Source organism: Carcharhinus amblyrhynchos, chromosome 32, assembly GCF_965287045.1.
Source record: "Carcharhinus amblyrhynchos chromosome 32, sCarAmb.v2.hapA, whole genome shotgun sequence".
Lineage (NCBI taxonomy): Eukaryota > Metazoa > Chordata > Chondrichthyes > Carcharhiniformes > Carcharhinidae > Carcharhinus > Carcharhinus amblyrhynchos.
In genome coordinates, this window is record NC_137355.1 from 4,167,673 (window position 1) to 4,186,920 (window position 19,248).

General features: G+C 42.9%; 1 protein-coding gene across 1 annotated transcript in view; it reads right to left on the bottom strand.

Annotated features, from left to right (window-relative positions):
- LOC145360632 (ras-related protein Rab-8B) overlaps positions 1 to 19,248 on the bottom strand; it is a 123,107-nt gene that overhangs the window by 6,026 nt on the left and 97,833 nt on the right. The window contains exons 3-6 of the mRNA XM_080215980.1: positions 18,486 to 18,546; positions 16,224 to 16,301; positions 12,429 to 12,518; positions 8,582 to 8,647 (exon numbers count right to left, since the gene is read on the bottom strand). Of these exons, the coding sequence (XP_080072106.1) occupies positions 8,582 to 8,647; positions 12,429 to 12,518; positions 16,224 to 16,301; positions 18,486 to 18,546 (295 nt within the window). The remainder of the gene's footprint in view (positions 1 to 8,581; positions 8,648 to 12,428; positions 12,519 to 16,223; positions 16,302 to 18,485; positions 18,547 to 19,248) is intronic.

Genomic DNA, 19,248 nt, shown 5'->3' on the forward strand with positions numbered 1-19,248 from the left:
TTGTCTAGATGAGTGCAGTTCCAATAATACTGAAGAAGCTCTTTGGTTTATCCATTAACAAAGAACTGTTCTAGCAGTTTTTGGACACAAGAAAAGAAAATTTTCCTGGATGCTTATACACTGGCGATGATATTGCAGGGATGGACAAAACTGCAGGAACAGCATGACTGAAATTTACATTCACCGATGGCAACAGCTGTTTGTAAAGGGTTGGTCTTCAACGGCAAGGTATCAGGTGATAGCAGAATCTTTTTTGGCTCTACTTATTCAAGTTCCAGGATTTGTTCTGACCCCGGTAACCTCAAAAGATGCAAGGCACATGCCTACTCTCCAGGACAGAGGATTTGCAGGAATGTCTCGGATTCTTCAGCTTAGTGCCACAGATGCCCACTGATCAAACACCATCACTGGAGAGTTAAGTAAGGATGTTTTGTGTGATTGGAGAACCATCAAGATGTATTTGACTCACTTAAACAAGCATGATCAGAACAAAAATGCATTCTATCATATTACAACCCAAGAAAGGAAGTGGACTTACAGCACTTCAAAGGATTATGAGTGTGCAGTATGCATGCATTTGACTCCAAATGTCTAATGAATTGAAATCCAATCATTCAAATGAAATGCAAGACACAAACTTTGGTATTCAGTACCACAAGACTGCACACATACCTATTTGGTAAGCTATTCATTGTGGAAATTAATCACAACCCACTGGAAATTATCTGAAGCAAGTCACTGATGCGTGCACCACTCGGACTTCAGCGATTTCTAATAAAATACGTGGATACGACTTCGAAATCGGTTACAAAATGGATAGCAAAATCTTCACTACAGATACACTGAGCAGATTATTCAATCCAAAAAATATGGACATTTTGAGAGACTTACAAGTAGACATCCAAGTAGAAGATGTACTCAGTGTTAATCTGATGAGTTTTGGTCAACATACATGCAATCAACTTCAGTTGGAAACAGCAAGTGCTCCGCACCTGAAGGCATTATGGAGTCATTGTAGAAGGTTGGCCTGTTATGACACAAGTGTCAAGACATCCTTGGGTGATTTTGGCTGTACGGAGGTGAGCTAGATATTTCAAGATGCGAGAGTTTCAAAGGAAAGCAAATGCTTTTATCTGAAGCTCTTCACCAGTAACATATCGTCACAATTACACCAGGGACAGAGTGAACAAGACACCTGGACAAGATAAACTGAGCATTGGCCAGATATCATAAATAATATTGAAAAGGTAGCAAGGATGGGCAGAGCTTGCACCAACTGTCACTAACTGCAATTCTTTTCCTCTCAAAATTCCATCACACCCTTGGTTCAAATTACAATTGATTCATTTGACAACTTCCTCCCAGTCACTGATTACGTTTCCAAATCTGCAATCACTAGATAGTTGAAGGATACTTTGGGTGTGTCTGTGGCAGACACTGAGCATAATATTTAATTTTTTTTGAAGCCCTGAGTCTCAGTCCCCAATGGGTAACGTTAAGGAGAAACGGAAGCCAGGATTAAGGAACTATACAATTGTATAACACGTAGCAATCTAATTACATAGAACATAGAACATTACAGCGCAGAACAGGCCCTTCGGCCCACGATGTTGCGCCGACCAGTTACAGAAACAATGGCCCACTAGCCTATACCAATCCCTTTTCGTCCATAAACCTATCCAGAGATCTCTTAAACGCCCCCAAACTAGACGCATTTACAACTGCAGCAGGCAGGGCATTCCAATCCCTCACCACCCGCTGGGTAAAGAACCTACCCCTGACATCCGTCCTGTAGCTACCCCCCCTTAATTTAAAGCCATGCCCCCTCGTGCTAGCTTTCTCCATCCGAGGAAAAAGGCTATCACTATCCACCCTATCTAAACCTCTAATCATCTTATATGTTTCAATAAGATCCCCTCTTAGCCACCTTCTTTCCAACGAAAACAACCCTAAATCCCTCAGTCTCTCCTCATAGGACCTCCCCACCATACCAGGCAACATCCTAGTAAACCTCCTCTGCACCCTCTCCAACGCCTCCACATCCTTCTTGTAATGCGGGGACCAGAACTGCACACAGTACTCCAAGTGCGGCCGCACTAGAGTAGTGTACAGTTGCAACATTACACTGCGACTCCTAAATTCAATCCCCCTACCAATAAACGCCAAGACACCGTACGCCTTCTTAACAACCTTATCTACTTGATTCCCAACTTTCAGGGATCTATGTACACACACACCTAGATCCCTCTGTTCATCCACACTATTCAAAGTCCTCCCGTTAGCCCTATACTCGACACATCTGTTGCTCCTACCAAAGTGAATTACCTCACACTTCTCCGCATTAAATTCCATCCGCCACCTCTCGGCCCAGCTCTGCAACCTATCTAAGTCTCCCTGCAGACTATGACACCCTTCCTCACAATCTACCACACCTCCAACTTTGGTGTCATCAGCAAATTTACTAATCCACCCAACTATACCCTCATCCAGATCATTAATAAAAATTACAAACAACAGTGGCCCCAAAACAGATCCCTGAGGCACACCACTCGTAACTGTACTCCATGATGAATATTTACCATCCACCACCACCCTCTGTCTCCTATCTGATAGCCAATTCCTGATCCAACTTCCTAGATTACCCACAATCCCATACATCTGCATTTTCTGCAGAAGCCTACCATGGTGAACCTTATCGAACGCCTTACTAAAATCCATGTATACCACGTCAACTGCCTTGCCCCCATCCACCTCTTTGGTCACCTTCTCAAAAAACTCAATAAGGTTAGTAAGGCACGACCTACCCGCTACAAAACCATGCTGACTATTTCTAATCAATTCATTACACTCCAAATAACTATAAATCCTATCCCTAATAATTTTTTCTAAAACCTTGCCCACAACAGAAGTAAGACTCACCGGTCTATAATTCCCGGCAAAGTCTCTGTTCCCCTTCTTAAACAGTGGGACAACATTCGCTATCCTCCAATCCTCCGGGACTACACCAGAGACCAATGACGACCTGAAGATCTGAGCCAGAGGCTCTGCAATCACCTCTCTAGCCTCCCAGAGAATCCTAGGGTAGATCCCATCCGGACCAGGGGACTTATCTATTTTCAGCCCCTCAAGAATTTCCAGCACATCCCCTTTATCAACCGTAATACTGTCTATTTTACACCCCTGCAACCCAATGTCCTCCTCAGCTATATTCATGTCCCCCTGCGTGAACACCAAAGAGAAACATTGGTTCAATACTTCTCCAATCTCCTCCGGTTCCACACACAACTTCCCCCTGCTGTCTGTAACTGGCCCTAATCTTGCCCTGACCATCCTTCTGTTCTTGACATACCTATAGAACGCCTTAGGATTCTCCTTAATCCTATCAGCCAAAGTCTTCTCATGTCCTCTTTTAGCCCTTCTCAACTCACTCTTCAACTCCCTCCTAGCCAATCTAAAGCTTTCTAGTGCACTATCTGAGCCCTCCAATCTCATCCGAACATAAGCCTCCTTTTTCTTTTTAACCATCGACTCAACTCTTTTAGTGCACCACGGTTCCCTAGATCTACCAAATCCACCATGCCTGACAGGGACATACCTATCAAGGACTCGCAGTAGCTGCTCCTTGAAAAAACTCCACATTTCAGACGTTCCCAGTCCCTGTAATCCCCTAATCCAATCCATGCTTCCTAATTCACTCCTGATAGCCTCATAATCGCCCTTACCCCAGCTAAAATTGCTGACCCGAGGTTCATGCCTATCTCTTCCCATCACTAAGGTGAACGTAACCGAATTGTGGTCACTATCACCAAAATGCACACCAACTTCCAAGTCTAGCACCTGGTCTGGCTCATTTCCCAGCACCAAATCCAATATAGCCTCACCTCTAGTTGGCCTGTCTACATACTGAGACAAAAAACCTTCCTGCACGCTTTGTACAAACACTGACCCCTCTAGCGAGCTAGAACTATAGCAACTCCAATCAATATTCGTAAAGTTAAAGTCCCCCATAACAATTACCCTATTACTTTCACTCCTAACCAGGATTGTCTCCGCAATCCTTTCCTCAACCTCTCTAGAACTTTTAGGAGGTCTATAAAAGACTCCCAACAGGGTGACCTCTCCTCTCCTATTTCTAATCTCCGCCCATACTACCTCAACTGACAAGTCCTCATCAAACTTTCTCTCCGACACTGTGATACAGTCCTTGACTAGCAATGCTACCCCACCCCCCCTCTACCTTCTTCTCTACTCCGACTAAAGCATTTGTACCCCGGAACCTGCAACATCCATTCCTGACCCTGCTCTATCCATGTCTCAGAAATGGCCACAACATCAAAGTCCCAGGTACTGATCCACGCTGCAAGTTCATCCACTTTATTGCGAATACTCCTCGCATTAAAGTACACGCATTTCAAACCCTGCTCCGCCCCACCCCCACTATGCCGTGCCTTGCATTCCCCAACTATGCCCCCCTCACTTTCACCCCCTTTCCTCACTATCCCTCCCCCCCTCCGAATCAGTTTAAACCTTCCTGCATCGCTTTTGCAAATTTACCCCCCAGGATATTGATTCCCCTCTGGTTCAGGTGTAGACCATCCCTCTTATAGAGGTCCCACCTTCCCCAGAATGAGCCCCAATTGCTCAAGTACCTGAACCCCTCCCTCCTGCACCATCCCCTCAGCCACGAGTTCAAACTTTCCCTCTCCCTATTCCTCTCTAAACTATCCCGTGGCACAGGCAAGAGTCCAGATATAACTACTCTTTCTGACTTCGCCTTTAGTTTCCACCCCAACTCCATAAATCTTTGCTTAATATCCCCTTCCCTTAATCTCCCTATGTCATGTCTCCACATGAACTATAACTTGGGGTTGATCTCCCTCTCCCCTAAGAGTCCTGAATACTCTGTCCGATACATCCTGGGCCCCAGCCCCTGGTAGGCAACACACCAGCCCAGAGTCCCTACCCTTACCTCCAACTCTCCTATCCGTCCCCATAACTGTGGAGTCCCCAATCACGAGGCCCAATCTCTTACCCCTAACCACCTGAGGCTTGCCAATAGGCTCACCCCCAGAGACCTGCTCCCTTTGGCTATCCCCAGTTGATTTCTCCTCAACTGTAGCCTCCAGGACCGAAAACCTATTTTGGAGGGGAACAGCCCCAGGGGATTGTCCCCCCAACTGCTTTTTGCCCCTCTTCCTGGCAGTGACCCAAGACTTATTCCTAGGAGTGACTATCTCCTTATAACTCCTTTCTATGTCCTCCTCCACTTCCCGAATTATACGGAGCTCCTCTAATTCCCCTTCCAGCTCCTTTACACGCTCCTCCAGAAACTGCAATCTAACACACTTCCCACAAGTAAAATCACCTGAAACACTGTGGGAGTCCCTCACTACATACATCCCACAGGAGATGCAGCTTACAGCCTGAACTGCCATCCCTGAATCAATTACCAGCAGAAAAGTAAAAATATAAAAAAAAACTTCCCTCACACTTATAATTAGGTTAGAGGAGGTGGAAGGGTGGGATTCTCTACCAGTGTAGAGAATCGGGAATCCTCTCTGCACTAATTTATAGTGTTAGGGGCACGAGAAAAAAAAACTACAACTACCGGTAAGCGTCCTAGTGACGACTTCCGGTTTCTAACTAATTTAAAAATTTACCTCTTAAGCATATGCAACGATGAACTCCAAAAGTGAAACTGGCGAAGAACACAACTGAAGTAATTGAGCACTGATAATAGTCAATGCCAGAACACATACAAGTCAAGAACACTGAAGTAATAAGTCTAGATCTCAGGAAGTCTGCCCTATCAAGATCCAGGAGGATTAGTAAGCCACCTGTATGTCACACAGGTACTTGAAATCTCAAATGATGATGTTGTTGTCTAAAACGTTTTTGCATGAACAGATTTCACAACCAGCCTGCTGTATGAATTTTTATTGTTATTGTATTGTACATTATCATGGAAAAGGGGGGGGATGTTATGATAGCAGTGAGAATGTGGAAATTATCATAGGAGCCAGGATGTAAAGCAGCATGTGACCAGCAGTCTGTTAATGGTGTATGAGTGGTTAGAGCTGTTGCTGTGAGCAACTGTGGGTGCTGAATCCCGATAAAGGAACCAGTCTATAGCAGTAAAGGTGAGGAAAACAGATTGGTGTTCACTCTATTTTTCAGGATGGGGTGGGAACAGATGCAGCGGCCAAGCTGGAGGGCATGGAGCAAGATGAAGAAGCAGGGGAGAAATGGTGGATCAGTAGCTGTGAGGGAATAAGGAAGCTGTTGGGAAAAAACTGAAACTGACTGCAGATCTGGCATTTGTTGTAAGTTCCCAAATGAAGTCGAAAGGGAGATCGCCAATGTAAAAGCCAGGGTTAGGTGAATCATGTTGTGGACATACAATGTGACAGTATGAGCTAAGAGAAGGCATGTCTGGTAGAAATGTCCAAGTAATTCTTTATTTATTCACAAGACATGGGCACCACTGGCTCAGCCAGCATTTATTGCCAATCTCTAATTTCCCTTAAGGCAGCGTGGTGCACTGCTTCTTGAACCACCCCACGTGTAGGTACACCTACTGCAGTATCTTGATCTAGTTGCAGTGGAGGGTTGCTGCAACAGTTCCAAGTCAGGTTGGTGTTCCCATGCATCTGCTGCTTCTGTCCTTCTAAATGGTAGAGGTTGAGAGTTTGGAAGATGCCGAAGGAGCCTTGGTGAGTTGCTGCAGTACTTTTACTACCACTATGCACTGGTGCTGGAGCAAGAGAATGTTTTAAAGTGGTGGATGTGGTGCAAATCAAGCAGGCTGCCTCATCCAGGATGATAGTGTTACTGTTGCTACACCCATCCTGGTAAGTGGAGCTTATTCCATCAAACTCCTGAGTCGTGCCTTGTAGATGGTGGACAGGCTTTGAGTCGTCAGGATCTGACCCAGCAAGTGACCTGATCTTGTCGCCACATTCAGTTTGGCCAATGGTAACACCCATAGGGGTGACCCACTATGGGCATTACCACATCCATATTTGAGTACTACTTTGATATTAACAGAGACAAATTAATTTTGCATTCAACAATGATTAAACCAGTGGCTCTGAAACTCGTGTGGGAACCTCAGATGAATACTGTCAATGATCCCTATTCTAATTTCCAATACAATTATATCTCAGATAAACAGAGATATAATTAAGAAAACTATATTATAGAACAAAGATAAATTAAGTCAAATATTAAAAGTTCAGCAAATCTGATGATCTTCTTAATCTGCCAGAACCCATTTGAAGCTATTCAGCCTTCTCCACTTTTGCAACGGAGGGACTCCCAGTGAGATGTGTGAAGGTCTGCTGTCTCATACAGAATTATGAGCAATTTTGTCTGAATTTTTTTATTGTTCTATAGCGAATTCCTGTCTTTAACTGGAAAATTTGTTGGCCCTCAGGTTACAAAGCATTGCATAGGATAAATTCATAATAAATACCCAGCCATCAGACTGGAAGGATAAGATTTGTTTACATGAGGATGATTGAAGAAATTGTTCCAATAATCCCAAAATTAAACACTGCCAGAGTCCTCTGTAAAAAAAACGTATACACAATTTTCATCACAAATGTTGAAATTTAGAATGGGAACAGCCTATGTAAACTTGTCAATCCCACTACACTTTAGAATTTCAGAGGGTCATACAGCACAGAAACAACCCATCAATTCTACACCTACCACTGGAGGTGCGCTAATCCCATTTTGTTCCATACCCTTGAATGTCAAGATATTTGAATTGTTCATCCAAATATTTTTTAAAAGTTAGAAAATTTCCAGCCTACACTATCATCCCAGGCATTACATTCCAGATTTTCAGCACCTTCAGTGAAGACACTTTTTCTCAAACCCCCCTGCCCCTCACTCTAAAACTATGCCCTTTTATGAATGACCCCTCAACCAAGGGGAGCAGCTGCTCCCTACTCACCCTGTCCAAACCCCTCAATCTTATATACTACATCATGTCCCCCCTCAGCCTTCTCTGCTCTAAACCAAATCCAAGCCTATCCAGTCTCTCTTTATAGTTCAAATGCTCCATCCCAGGCAACACCTTGATGAATATCCTCTGTACCCCTTCTAGCGCTATCACATCCTTCCTATAGTGAGGTGACCAGAACTGCACACAGTACTCCAGCTGTGCCCTAACCAATGTTCTGTACAACTGCAACATTACCCTCTTGCTCTTATAGTCTATGCCACGATTGATAAAAGCACTCTCAACTATCGTATCCATGTGCTCTGATGGCTTCAGGGATCTGTGAATAAGTACTCCAAGATCAATCTGTTCTTCTGAGCTTCCCAGTGTACTGCCATTAATTAAATACTCCTTTGTCTTGTTTCTTCTTCCAAAGTGCATCACCTCACATTTATCAGGGTTAAATATCATCTGCGCTCCTCATCTGACCAGCTCATCTATATCTTCCTGTAACCATCTTCTTCACTATTAATCATATTCAATATAAACTAATTGGTTTAGTTCAGACTGCGTAAGGTGTGTAAACTTGTAAGCGTGCTGATCAATACATGAATAATTCTTCAGAATTCTTACCTCTTCAACATTTATGCTGGATTTTGCGCTGGTCTCCAGGAACTTAATCCCATAATCTATCGCTAACTGGAAAAGCAACAATAATGATTATAAAACCTCAGGTAAAAGTCATAAACTCAGTTATAACGTTGGGGCATTGGGACTAGTTCGGCGGGTGGGGGAGACACCAGTACAAACCATCGACAGGACTAAGACAATGTCTTGGTGGGAGTATTTGCTCGAGTGGCTGAGATGGGTTTAAAACTAAAATATTAGGGGGATGGCAACCTAGGTTAGAAATCAGAAAAGGGTGAAATCAAGAGCAAAAAACAAATACAGAGAAGGGAACAACATAAGTAATAGGAAAAGAAATTAAGGACTAGATTCAAGCAGGGCCTCAGTAAAAAAATAATGAGAACAGGACCAGTAGTAATGTTAAAAAGATGAGCCTAAAGGCTTTGAGTCTCAATGCATGGAACATTCGCAATAAAGTGGATGAACTAATTGCGCAAATAGATGTAAACGGGTATGATATAGTCAGGATTATGAACACACGGCTGCAGGGTGACCAGGATGGGAACTGAACATCCAGTGGTATTCAGTATTTAAAAAGGACAGAGGAAAAGGTAAAGGCAGTGCAGCTGCATTGCTGGTTAAAGAGGGAATTAACACCACACAGGGGAAGGATATTAGCTCCAACAATGTGAAATCTATATAGAGTATGGGACAAGTACTGGAAAATGGGATTTCCACAACTTTAATCATAGTTATTGTAGGTGCAGACTCAATGGGCCTTTTCTGCACGTTAGAACTATGTATAGGGCTAAGAAACACCGAGACATAAAAAACTTAGTACAGATTGTGCACGAACCACCAAACTGCAGTGCTGTTGGGGATAACATTAAGCAGGAAATTAGGGATGCATGCAATGAAGGAACATCTGCAACCATGGGCGATTTTAATCTACATATAGACAGAACAAATCAAATTAGTCACAGTACCAAAGAAGTACTGTGGAGGGCAGTATGGTGGCACAGTGGTTAGCACTGCTGCCTCACAGTGTCAGGTACCAGGGTTCAATTCCAGCCTCAGATCACTAACTGCGTGGAGTTTGCACGTCCTCCACGTGTCTGTGTGGGTTTCCCCCAGGTGCTCCAGTTTCCTCCCACACTCCAAACATGTGCTAAATTGCCAGCAGTGGAAATACACAGAGTTGCAGGGACAGGGTCCGAGTGGGACTGTTGATGCTGTAGGCTCGCTGGGCCAAATAGCCTCTTTCTGCACTGTAGGGATTCTGATCTTACATCGGATGGTTTCTGGACCATTGTGGAACCAACTAAAGAGTAGGTTATTCTGGACTGGACCATTCTAAATAGAACTTTTCATTAAGATGAAGAGTGACATAGTTGATTCTGAGACTAGAGTTCTGAGTATTAGAAAAGAAACTACAATAACATGAGGCACGAGTTAGCTTGAATAGACTGGCAAACATTACTTATAGGGATGGATTGGCAATGGCAAACATTCAAGTAATGCATGGGTGAAATGTAACATTTGTTTATTCTTGTCTGGCACAACAGTAGAACTGGAAAGTAGAACATAACCATGGCTTAGAGGGAGATGGGTGCCTGGAACACACTGCCAGTGGAGGTGGTGGAAGCAGGCACATTAGTAACATTCAAGGCATATCTTTTAACATCCATGTTAAAAGATTTTAACATCCATGTTAAAAGATTTTAACATGGATGTTAGGCAAACAAAGAGATAGAAAGCAGCGCAGGATTGATGTGCTGAAGGGCCTGTTCACGTGCTGTGTTGTTCTTTGTTCTTACAAGGGAACGTATAAATTAGCCAGAAAATACAACAAGACACTAGGATTGGGAGCAGTTTGAAATGCATTGAAGGAGTTCCAAAGGACTGATTAAGAAGGGGAAAATAGAATATCAGAGTAAGCTTACATGGAAGATAAAACCTGACTGTGAAAGTTTCTAAAGGCACGTGAGGAGAAAGATGAAGGAAGATTGTAGGTCCCTTACAATCAGAAGCTGGAGAATTTATAATGGGGAACAAAGAAATGGCTGACCAACTGAATATACATACTTTGGTTCTGTCTTTGCAAAGGGGGACACAAATAAGATACCAGAAATGTTGGGGAACACAGGGTTTAGTGAGAGGAGGAACTGAAGGATATCAATATGCTGTTGGGGAAATTGATGGGGATGAAGGCTGATAAATCCCCAGAGCCTGATTATCTACATCCCAGAATACTTAAAATAAGTTGCCCATGAAATTGTGGATGCATTGGTCATCTTACAAGATAGAAGTCTCACAACACCAGGTTAAAGTCCAACAGGTTTATCTGGTAGCACAAGCTTTCGGAGCGTTGCTCCTTCATCAGGCCATATACTCTGGAACAGTCAGTATAGGTTGGAGGGTAGCCAATTTAACCCCTCTATTTAACAAGGGCAATAGAGAGAACACAGGAAATTATAGACCAGTAAGCCTGACATCATTAGTGGGGAAAATTCTAGAATTGACTATCAAAGATTTTATAGAAAAACACCTGGAAAACAGTGACAGGATTGGAAAGGGTCATCATGGATTTATAAAATCTAGATTATGCTTGACAAATCTACAGAAACTATTTGAGGATGCAACCAGTAAAGTTGATGAGAGTGAGCCAATAGATGTGATTTACTTGGACTTTCAGAAGGTTTTCAACAAAGTCCCACATAAGAGATTAGCGTGAAAAATTAAAGTGCAAGGAGCTGGGGGTAATGTATTGACACAAAGAGAACTGGTTGACAGACAAGAAACAGAGTGGGGACATCCCGGCCTTTTTTCAAGTAGCAGGCAGCGACTACTGTGGTCATACTGGGACTCCACCTACTTAAACTATGTATAATGATTTAGATGAGGGAACTAAATGTAACATTTCCCAATTTGCAGATGATACAAAACTAGGTGAGAGGGTGAGCTGTGAGGAGGGTGCAGAAATTCTTCAGTGTGATTTGGACAAGTAGAGTGAGTGGGCAAATGAATGGCAAATGCAGTAAAATTTGGAAAAACGTTAGTTATCCATGTTGGTAGCAAAAACAGGAACACAGGTTTCTATCTGAATGGCAATAAATTAGGAGAGGAGAATGAGACCTGGTGTCCTCGTACAAAGCAAGGGTAAGCATGTAGGTGCAACAGGCAACAAAAATAGCAAATGGTTTGCTGGTCTTCATTGTGAGAGGATTTGAGTACAGCAGCAGGGATGTCTTGCTGCAATTATACAAGGCCTTGGTGAGGCCATACCAGGGGTAGTGTGTACACTTTTGGTCCCCTTATCTGAGGAAGTTCTTGCTCTGGAGTGATGGAGAGAAGATTTACCAGACTGATTCCTGTGATGTCAGAACTGACACATGAGGAAAGATTGAGTTGGTTAGGATCATGCTCATAGGAGTTTCAGAAGAATGTGGTCTCATAGAAACCTATAAAATTTTAAACAGGACTAGACAGGGTAGATGCACAAATGATGTTCCTGATTGTGACTGTGTCCAGATCCAGGGGCCACGGTCTGAGGAAACAAGGTAGACCGTTTATGACAGACATGAGGAGAAATTTCTTCACCCAGAAATGGTCATCCTGTGGAATGTGCTACCACAGAAAGTAGTTGAGGCCAAAGTATCTAATATTTTGTTAGATTTAGCACTTGAGGGCAAAGGGGATCCAAAGATATGGGGATGGGGAGGGTTGAGGAAGGTTAGAGTTGGATGATCAGCCACAATCAGAATGAATAGTGGAGCAGACTTGAAGGGCTGAATGGCCTCTTCCTTCCCCTATTTTCTATGTTTTAAGGGTGAACAATTTCTTGCAGCCTTACCTTCTCTCCTCGCTCTTTTGAAACCTGTCTTTTCTCATTCATATCACACTTGTTGCCCAGTATCATCCTTTCCACGTCTGAAGATGCATGCTAAAAAGGTATAAAGACACTTTGCTTGTAAATCTTTAACAGCAATTCACCTCAATCAATTTTCAATCCTCCAATCTGTTGCAATTAAACCAATGATAAAGGGGCTGCATAACGGCAACTTACATCACAAATACACAGCTATTTCAGAATACACATGCAATTTCAAAATATTATTCCCCCACCATCCCCTCAACCACCAATTGGGTGTCTTTTGCCCCATCTGCTTTCACCAAGGCAGGGCCAGTTCACACTACCTCAGTCGGTGCCACCGCACTGTCACAAAACCCAAAGCAAAAGAGGAAATGACTCATCTGACTATTTCAAGTCAGAAATGTCTCTACACTGATGACAGACTGTTGCTATACCAACGAGATGGCAACAAACCATTCTCTTGCCCCTCTCGGCCACTCCTGAAGAAAATGTGGCAAAAATTTATGTAAAAATGTATCACGGTAATGCTCTCTTAATGTTTCTGTGTTAAGAAAACTGAGCTTGAAACCGCACAATTGCTCCGCAGCAAACTTAATCATGCACAGTTCATATTGTAACGTGCTCAAAAGTTGGTCATCTGAAATAGAATCACCCCTATCCAATTTGTGGCATTAAAAAAGGATGCTCATTTACAGAATTGCATCTCTTTGTTAGGAAGCAGAAAAAATGTGAGCAACATGAGACCTAAATATACGAATACCATATTAAACGTAGAATATCACAGGTTAGGCAAGAAACCAAAACATGGGGATCCAGTTTGGGAGGCTCCCAATGCTGACTTACATGTTCAATTTATTATTTTAAATATTGTGCTTGCTTATTCTGGTGAAAAAATTACTTTGCAGTGATCCTGCACAAGTTCAACACTAACTGGACCTCAGTTTGGGAGCCTCCTTCAATGCTTCACGTCATATTCTTGCTTAATACATTGACCAGAAATACAAAAGGATCCAGAGGGACAATTTTTTCAGAGGGTAGTGACCATCAGGAACAAGCTGCCAGAGGTAATAGTAGAGGCAGGCACAATTTTGTATTTCAAAAAGCATTTAGACAGTGACATGGTAGGATGAATATAGAGGGATAGGACCAAACGCAGGCAATCAGGACTAGCTTAAAAAAAGGCGACATGGGCAAGTTCGGCCAAGGGCCTACTTCCATGCTATGAACCTCTATAACCCTAAATTCTGAACCACCACACCCACAACAGGAAAATTAGTTATTAAACAGGTCCAAGCATTATAAGCGGAGGTTGATCCCCCCTCTGAGAACACCGAAACGCACAAATCTACGATTCTCTCTCTCTCTCTCTCTCACTGGCACTCATAGCTCCATCTATGTCTTAGAGAAAGCATCATCTCAAGAGAGAGAGAGTTGAGAGCTGATGGCTCTGGTAGTTGCTCTACTTCTTTGTCTCACTGTCCCTTTCTTTTGTACCCATGATGGCATATCAATATATCCCACAATTGGGATTGGTCCTATGATGTCAAAACCATCATATCTAAATTTAATAGGTTTCTGGTATCTAAGTGCCTGATTCAAACTGATTGACTAAGTTCAAAAGCCTGTTGTTGTCCTCTTGATAAAAAGTGCTGCTTGGTCTTTCCATGCGAATGTTTCAGTTGGAGCTCCCTATGTACTTGCTTTTTTTTAAACTCTCTAAGCACATAAAAAGCACCACCTTTTAAAGAAGCCATGCAATGCTTTCTCCCCTAGCATTTTACAAACACCAAATCTAAATTCCTACCTTCCAACCCTTTTTTTTAATGTCTACAACTACTCTACCCAACTTCGCAACACCTCCCTCCATCCTCTTGGGTTTCTTTTTCACATGTGGTGAACTGTTCCCAGTGTGATCTACTTTGTTTTTCATTGAAGGATCTCTCTCTTTCCCAGTTTCTATTCCTCTGGAATGAAACTGCAGTCACAAGTTAGATTTCAATTTACGCAGTAATCATAGAATCCCTACGGTGCAGGAGGCAGCCGTTCGTCCCATTGAGTTTGCATCAACCACAATCCCACCCAAGCCCTATTCCTAAAACCCCACATATTTACCCTGCTAATCCCCGACACTAGAGTCAATTTTAACATGGCAAGTCAACCTAACGTGCACATCTTTGGATTTGGACTGTGGGAGAAAACCAGAGCGGACATGGGGAGAATGTGAAAATTCCCCACAGGCAGTAGCCCAAAGCCAGAATTGAACCCGGGTCCCTGGCGCTGTAAGTGCTAACCACTGCGCCATCATGCCATGTATATTCAACTGCCATCTCTGCAGCTCTTCTTGCTGTTTTAACTTTCTGTTCTGCAACATGAGTTCTTCCACTTCTGGAATTGAGAACTCGTCCAGCAGAATAACACGTGCTTATGGGATTTAGGGTTTTAGGTGGCCTAGTAGATAGGGACATGATCAGCGCAACTTGTGGGCCAAAGGGCCTGTTTGTGCTGTGGTTTTCTATGTTCTAAGTGCTTAATATGTCTTTTCTATCCTTAATGCTCTCACCCATCTATCAAAGCTGCTCGGTTTAATTTTTTCAAACTCAAAACAAGTCTGACCTGGCTCCTTTCATACATTCCTGAATCATTGTCTATACGCTTCTGGTACCAATTTGTAGGCATTCAACAGAGCCCTTCTTGCTTCTTTGCATTTTGCTGACACCTCCTCCGACAGCGCTGCAAACACCTGAGTAGCCCTGCCTACCAACTTGGTCTGAATGCTTCTTTCCACCACCCACCCGCTCCACCTCCACCAACTCCCCCCACACACCGCACCCCCCCCCCCCCCAACCAATTTGCAATTTTATCATTCTTACAAACATAAAATTCAAACGTCGTACCTCCCAATCTATAATTACTCTGCCCAACTTCACAACACAAGGAAGATATGAACAAATTACACTTCTTTTACACGTAAGTGAACCGCTGTGCTCAAACTCAAGACTGTTAACGTGATGAAATTGAAGGCTTTTTCATTGTGTCCAAGGATAGCATCAAGTAAATAGGGCCACTATTGAATAAACCAAATTCTATTCTGCCTAATGGAATTCTCACTACCATTTGGGGATTGTGCTGTATGTTGTTGTATTTCTCTTTGCTGGGTTAAAATCCTAAAACTCCCTCCCTAATACCACGTGGACTATGGGTAGTTCAAGAAGGACAATAATAGATGGGCCATAAAAATGCTGGGCTGGCATTTATGTAGAGTTGTGTGTTTTTTAAAACTAGTGTTTTAGAGATCATATTCCACAATTTAATCTATTTTCTCTTAAGGGCACAAGATGAAAAACTGAGAGAAGCTCCTTTCACTCTGCGCTTTAATTTTGCAGGCCCAAAGCTGGGAATATTTCAAACTCACAAACCTGCAGAGAGTGGGACTAAACAGTCGTTTGCCAGTTTTACGTTATTGATTCTCAAATTCAAGCAACTAATTTCATGAAAGACCTGGTGCATCATTCGAAAAGTATGACATGATGTGTACCAGAAGTCAAAACTGTAAATAATAGCATGTTGTCACAATGCTTATCGGTCCATTTACTTTAAAATCACGCTCACATTTTGACTACTTCGTCACTCACTGATAACAATCCATCAACGGCATCTTAAGTGGCTCATCAGTTAAATTCAAAATGCATTAATTAACCTGTAGAACCCTACAGTTTGCAATTGCCATGTGAATAATGCTGACAAATCTTAATGCCTTCAATAAAGCACACTCACCTCTTCAATATTCCTTATCCAGTTCTTTATATTGTCGAAAGACTTCTCATTTGTGATGTCATACACCAACATTATTCCCTATAAACAAATGAGAGATCACCACCTTCTGAAGGGCAATTAGGCAGTTAGACATTGATTATACTCAGTCCATTTCTACTCTCCTTCCATCTAAATCAGAATATTCAGTATCCTTAATGTAGTAACATTTCCCAAGCTGCTTCACAAAAGTGTTACCAAGTAAAATTTGCCACATAAGGAAATATTCAAACAGGTGACAGAAGTTTGGCTTAAGAGTTGAGCTTTAAGTTGCCGTAAAAAAAGCTCAGAAAGGGAGAGATGCTTAGGGATGGAATAGTTGCACATGAAGCTGTACATTTAGCAGCATCGCCTTGCTTTTCTTTGGTTGGTGACTAGTGGAGTGCCCCAGGGATCGGTGCTGGGGCCTCAGCTATTTACCATTTATATAGATGATCTGGAGGAGGGAGCTGAGTGTAGGGTGTCGAAATTTGCCGATGACACAAAGATAAGTGGAAAAGCAAATTGTGCGGAGGGTGTAGAAAGTCTGCAGAGGGATCTGGATAGGCTAAGCGAGTGGGCGAGGACCTGGCAGATGGAATACAATGTTGGCAAGTGTGAGGTTATCCACTTTGTCAGGAATAATAGTAGGAGGGACTACTATTTAAAGGGCAAAAAGCTGCAGCATGCTACGGTGCAGAGGGACCTGGGGGCCCTTGTGCACGAGTCGCAAAAACCCAGCCTACAGGTGCAGCAGGTAATCAGGAAGGCAAATGGGATGCTGGCCTTCATAGCGAGGGGGATTGAATATAAAAGTAGGGAGGTCTTGCTGCAACTGTACAGGGTACTGGTGAGGCCGCAGCTGGAGTACTGTGTGCAGTTTTGGTCGCCGCACTTGAGCAAGGATATGTTGGCCTTGGAGGGAGTGCAGAGGAGGTTCACTAGGCTGATACTGGAGTTGAGGGGATTGAACTATGATGAGAGGCTGAATAGACTGGGCTTGTACTCGTTGGAGTTTAGAAGGATGAGGGGGGATCTTACAGAGACGTATAAGATGATGAAGGTGATGGATAGGGTAGAGGTTGAGAGGTTCTTCCCGCTTAGAAAGGACAGCAGGACTAGAGGACACAGCCTCAAGATAAGGGGGGTCAGTTTAGAACGGAGTTGAGGAGGAACTTCTTCACTCAAAGGGTGGTGAATCTCTGGAATTCTCTTCCCGTTGAAGTGGTGGAGGCTACCTCGCTAAATATATTTAAGACACGGGTAGATAGGTTTTTGGTAGGCAAGGGGATTAAGGGTTATGGGGAGAAAGCGGGAAAGTGGAACTGATCCACTTCAGATCAGCCATGATCTTACTGAGTGGTGGGGCAGGCTTGAGGGGCTAGATGGCCTACTCCTGCTCCTATTTCTTATGTTCTTATGAAACAATGGTGCTATAGTCTGTCGATTATATACTGAAAATAGTGTTATACTGATCAAGATTATTAAGGGCAAATTCAGAAGAAATATTTATCTGGAAAGATTGCAGTTTACTTTCAGCCCCTGTAAAGGACAGTTATTCCACCAACAAAGATTAGTGGGGGGAAAACCTAATCAAAAACAGGATTATACACAATATTTAAAGAAATTAATGTACACCTTCTAGTTTAAAAAGGCCTGGCAGGCAGCCTATTCAAGACTTCAGTGAATTCCATTCAATAACTAGCTGCTAGTGAAAGAATAGAGCACTCACCTTACACTGGTAACCATCAAACAGTTAGCGGAATGCAATGTGCAGAAAGCACAGGCATGAACTTGCGTTTTGTCAGGCTAATGCACTTTACAGCAGAAGCCTTCAAGAAATACGGGGCCAGATATTTGAATTGTACCAATCCATTTTCTCCCCCCACCCACATTTGGAGGGATGTCCAACCCAAATATTAATTAACATTCTTATGAGGGCCCTTGTAACAAGCACATGGACTGTGCCTTCTTTTCTTGCATTAAGCTGATGCCCTGCCCAGGAACCATCAGAAAGTGATGAGTTTTATCACACGCAAAGCAACTGCCTGCATCAAGCAGATAAACTATTTTTAACCATGACACAGCTCCACTAGACTCAACACTTCAAATGGGATGCAATATTTTTTAAAAATAATCAGCCAGTGGAAAATGGTTTCCTATTAGTCTAGAAATCAAAATTAAGTATAAATTTATTGTTTTGTGAGGAGACACTAACTTAGAATCCAGCAGGCTGTACATACTTACCATAGCTCCTCTGTAGTATGCTGTTGTGATGGTGCGGAATCTTTCTTGACCAGCTGTGTCCCTGAAGTGAAAAAGTAGATAAAATGAGAATAGAATCATCAACTATTATATCACTGTTCCTTCACAGTCAGTGGGTCAAAATCCTGGAATTCCCTCCCTAACCACAGTGTGGTCAACGCACAGCACATGGACTGCAGCATTTCAAGTGGCAGCTCACCACCTTCTCAAGGCAACAAGGAATGGGCAATATATTGCTGGCCAGCCATAAGGCCCAAGTCCCACAAATGAATTAATTTAAAAAATGGAACCTCAACTTCTTGCGTTCCATCCTGTGCTGATTATCTAGTTACTGACAGGATGGTGATAAGTCAGAAGTCTGAGCTAAAACTGATGTCAACCTAGAGCTCCCCTACCTATCTGTCTGTGACTCTCCGTTTAATATCTGCTACATTGCTGAGTTGGCATTGCATATGCCCCTCACTCAAAGCAGTAACTTCAGCTTCTGTCTGTCAGCAGGATTGCTGGAGATGGTTGCATACTGTCTCTAGTACTCATTTCTGGAACACGTGAAGCAAGAAGACTCTAGTAGGTAGGGATATGATCAGCGCAACTTGTGGGCTAAAGGGCCTGTTTGTACTGTAGTTTTTCTATATTCTGTGTTCTATGTAATGGCAAGAGGTTATTTGCAACCAGTGCAAATTGCCCCTTAGTGTCTAGGGATGCGTAGGTTAGAGGGTTTAGTGGGTACAATGTGTAGGGATGT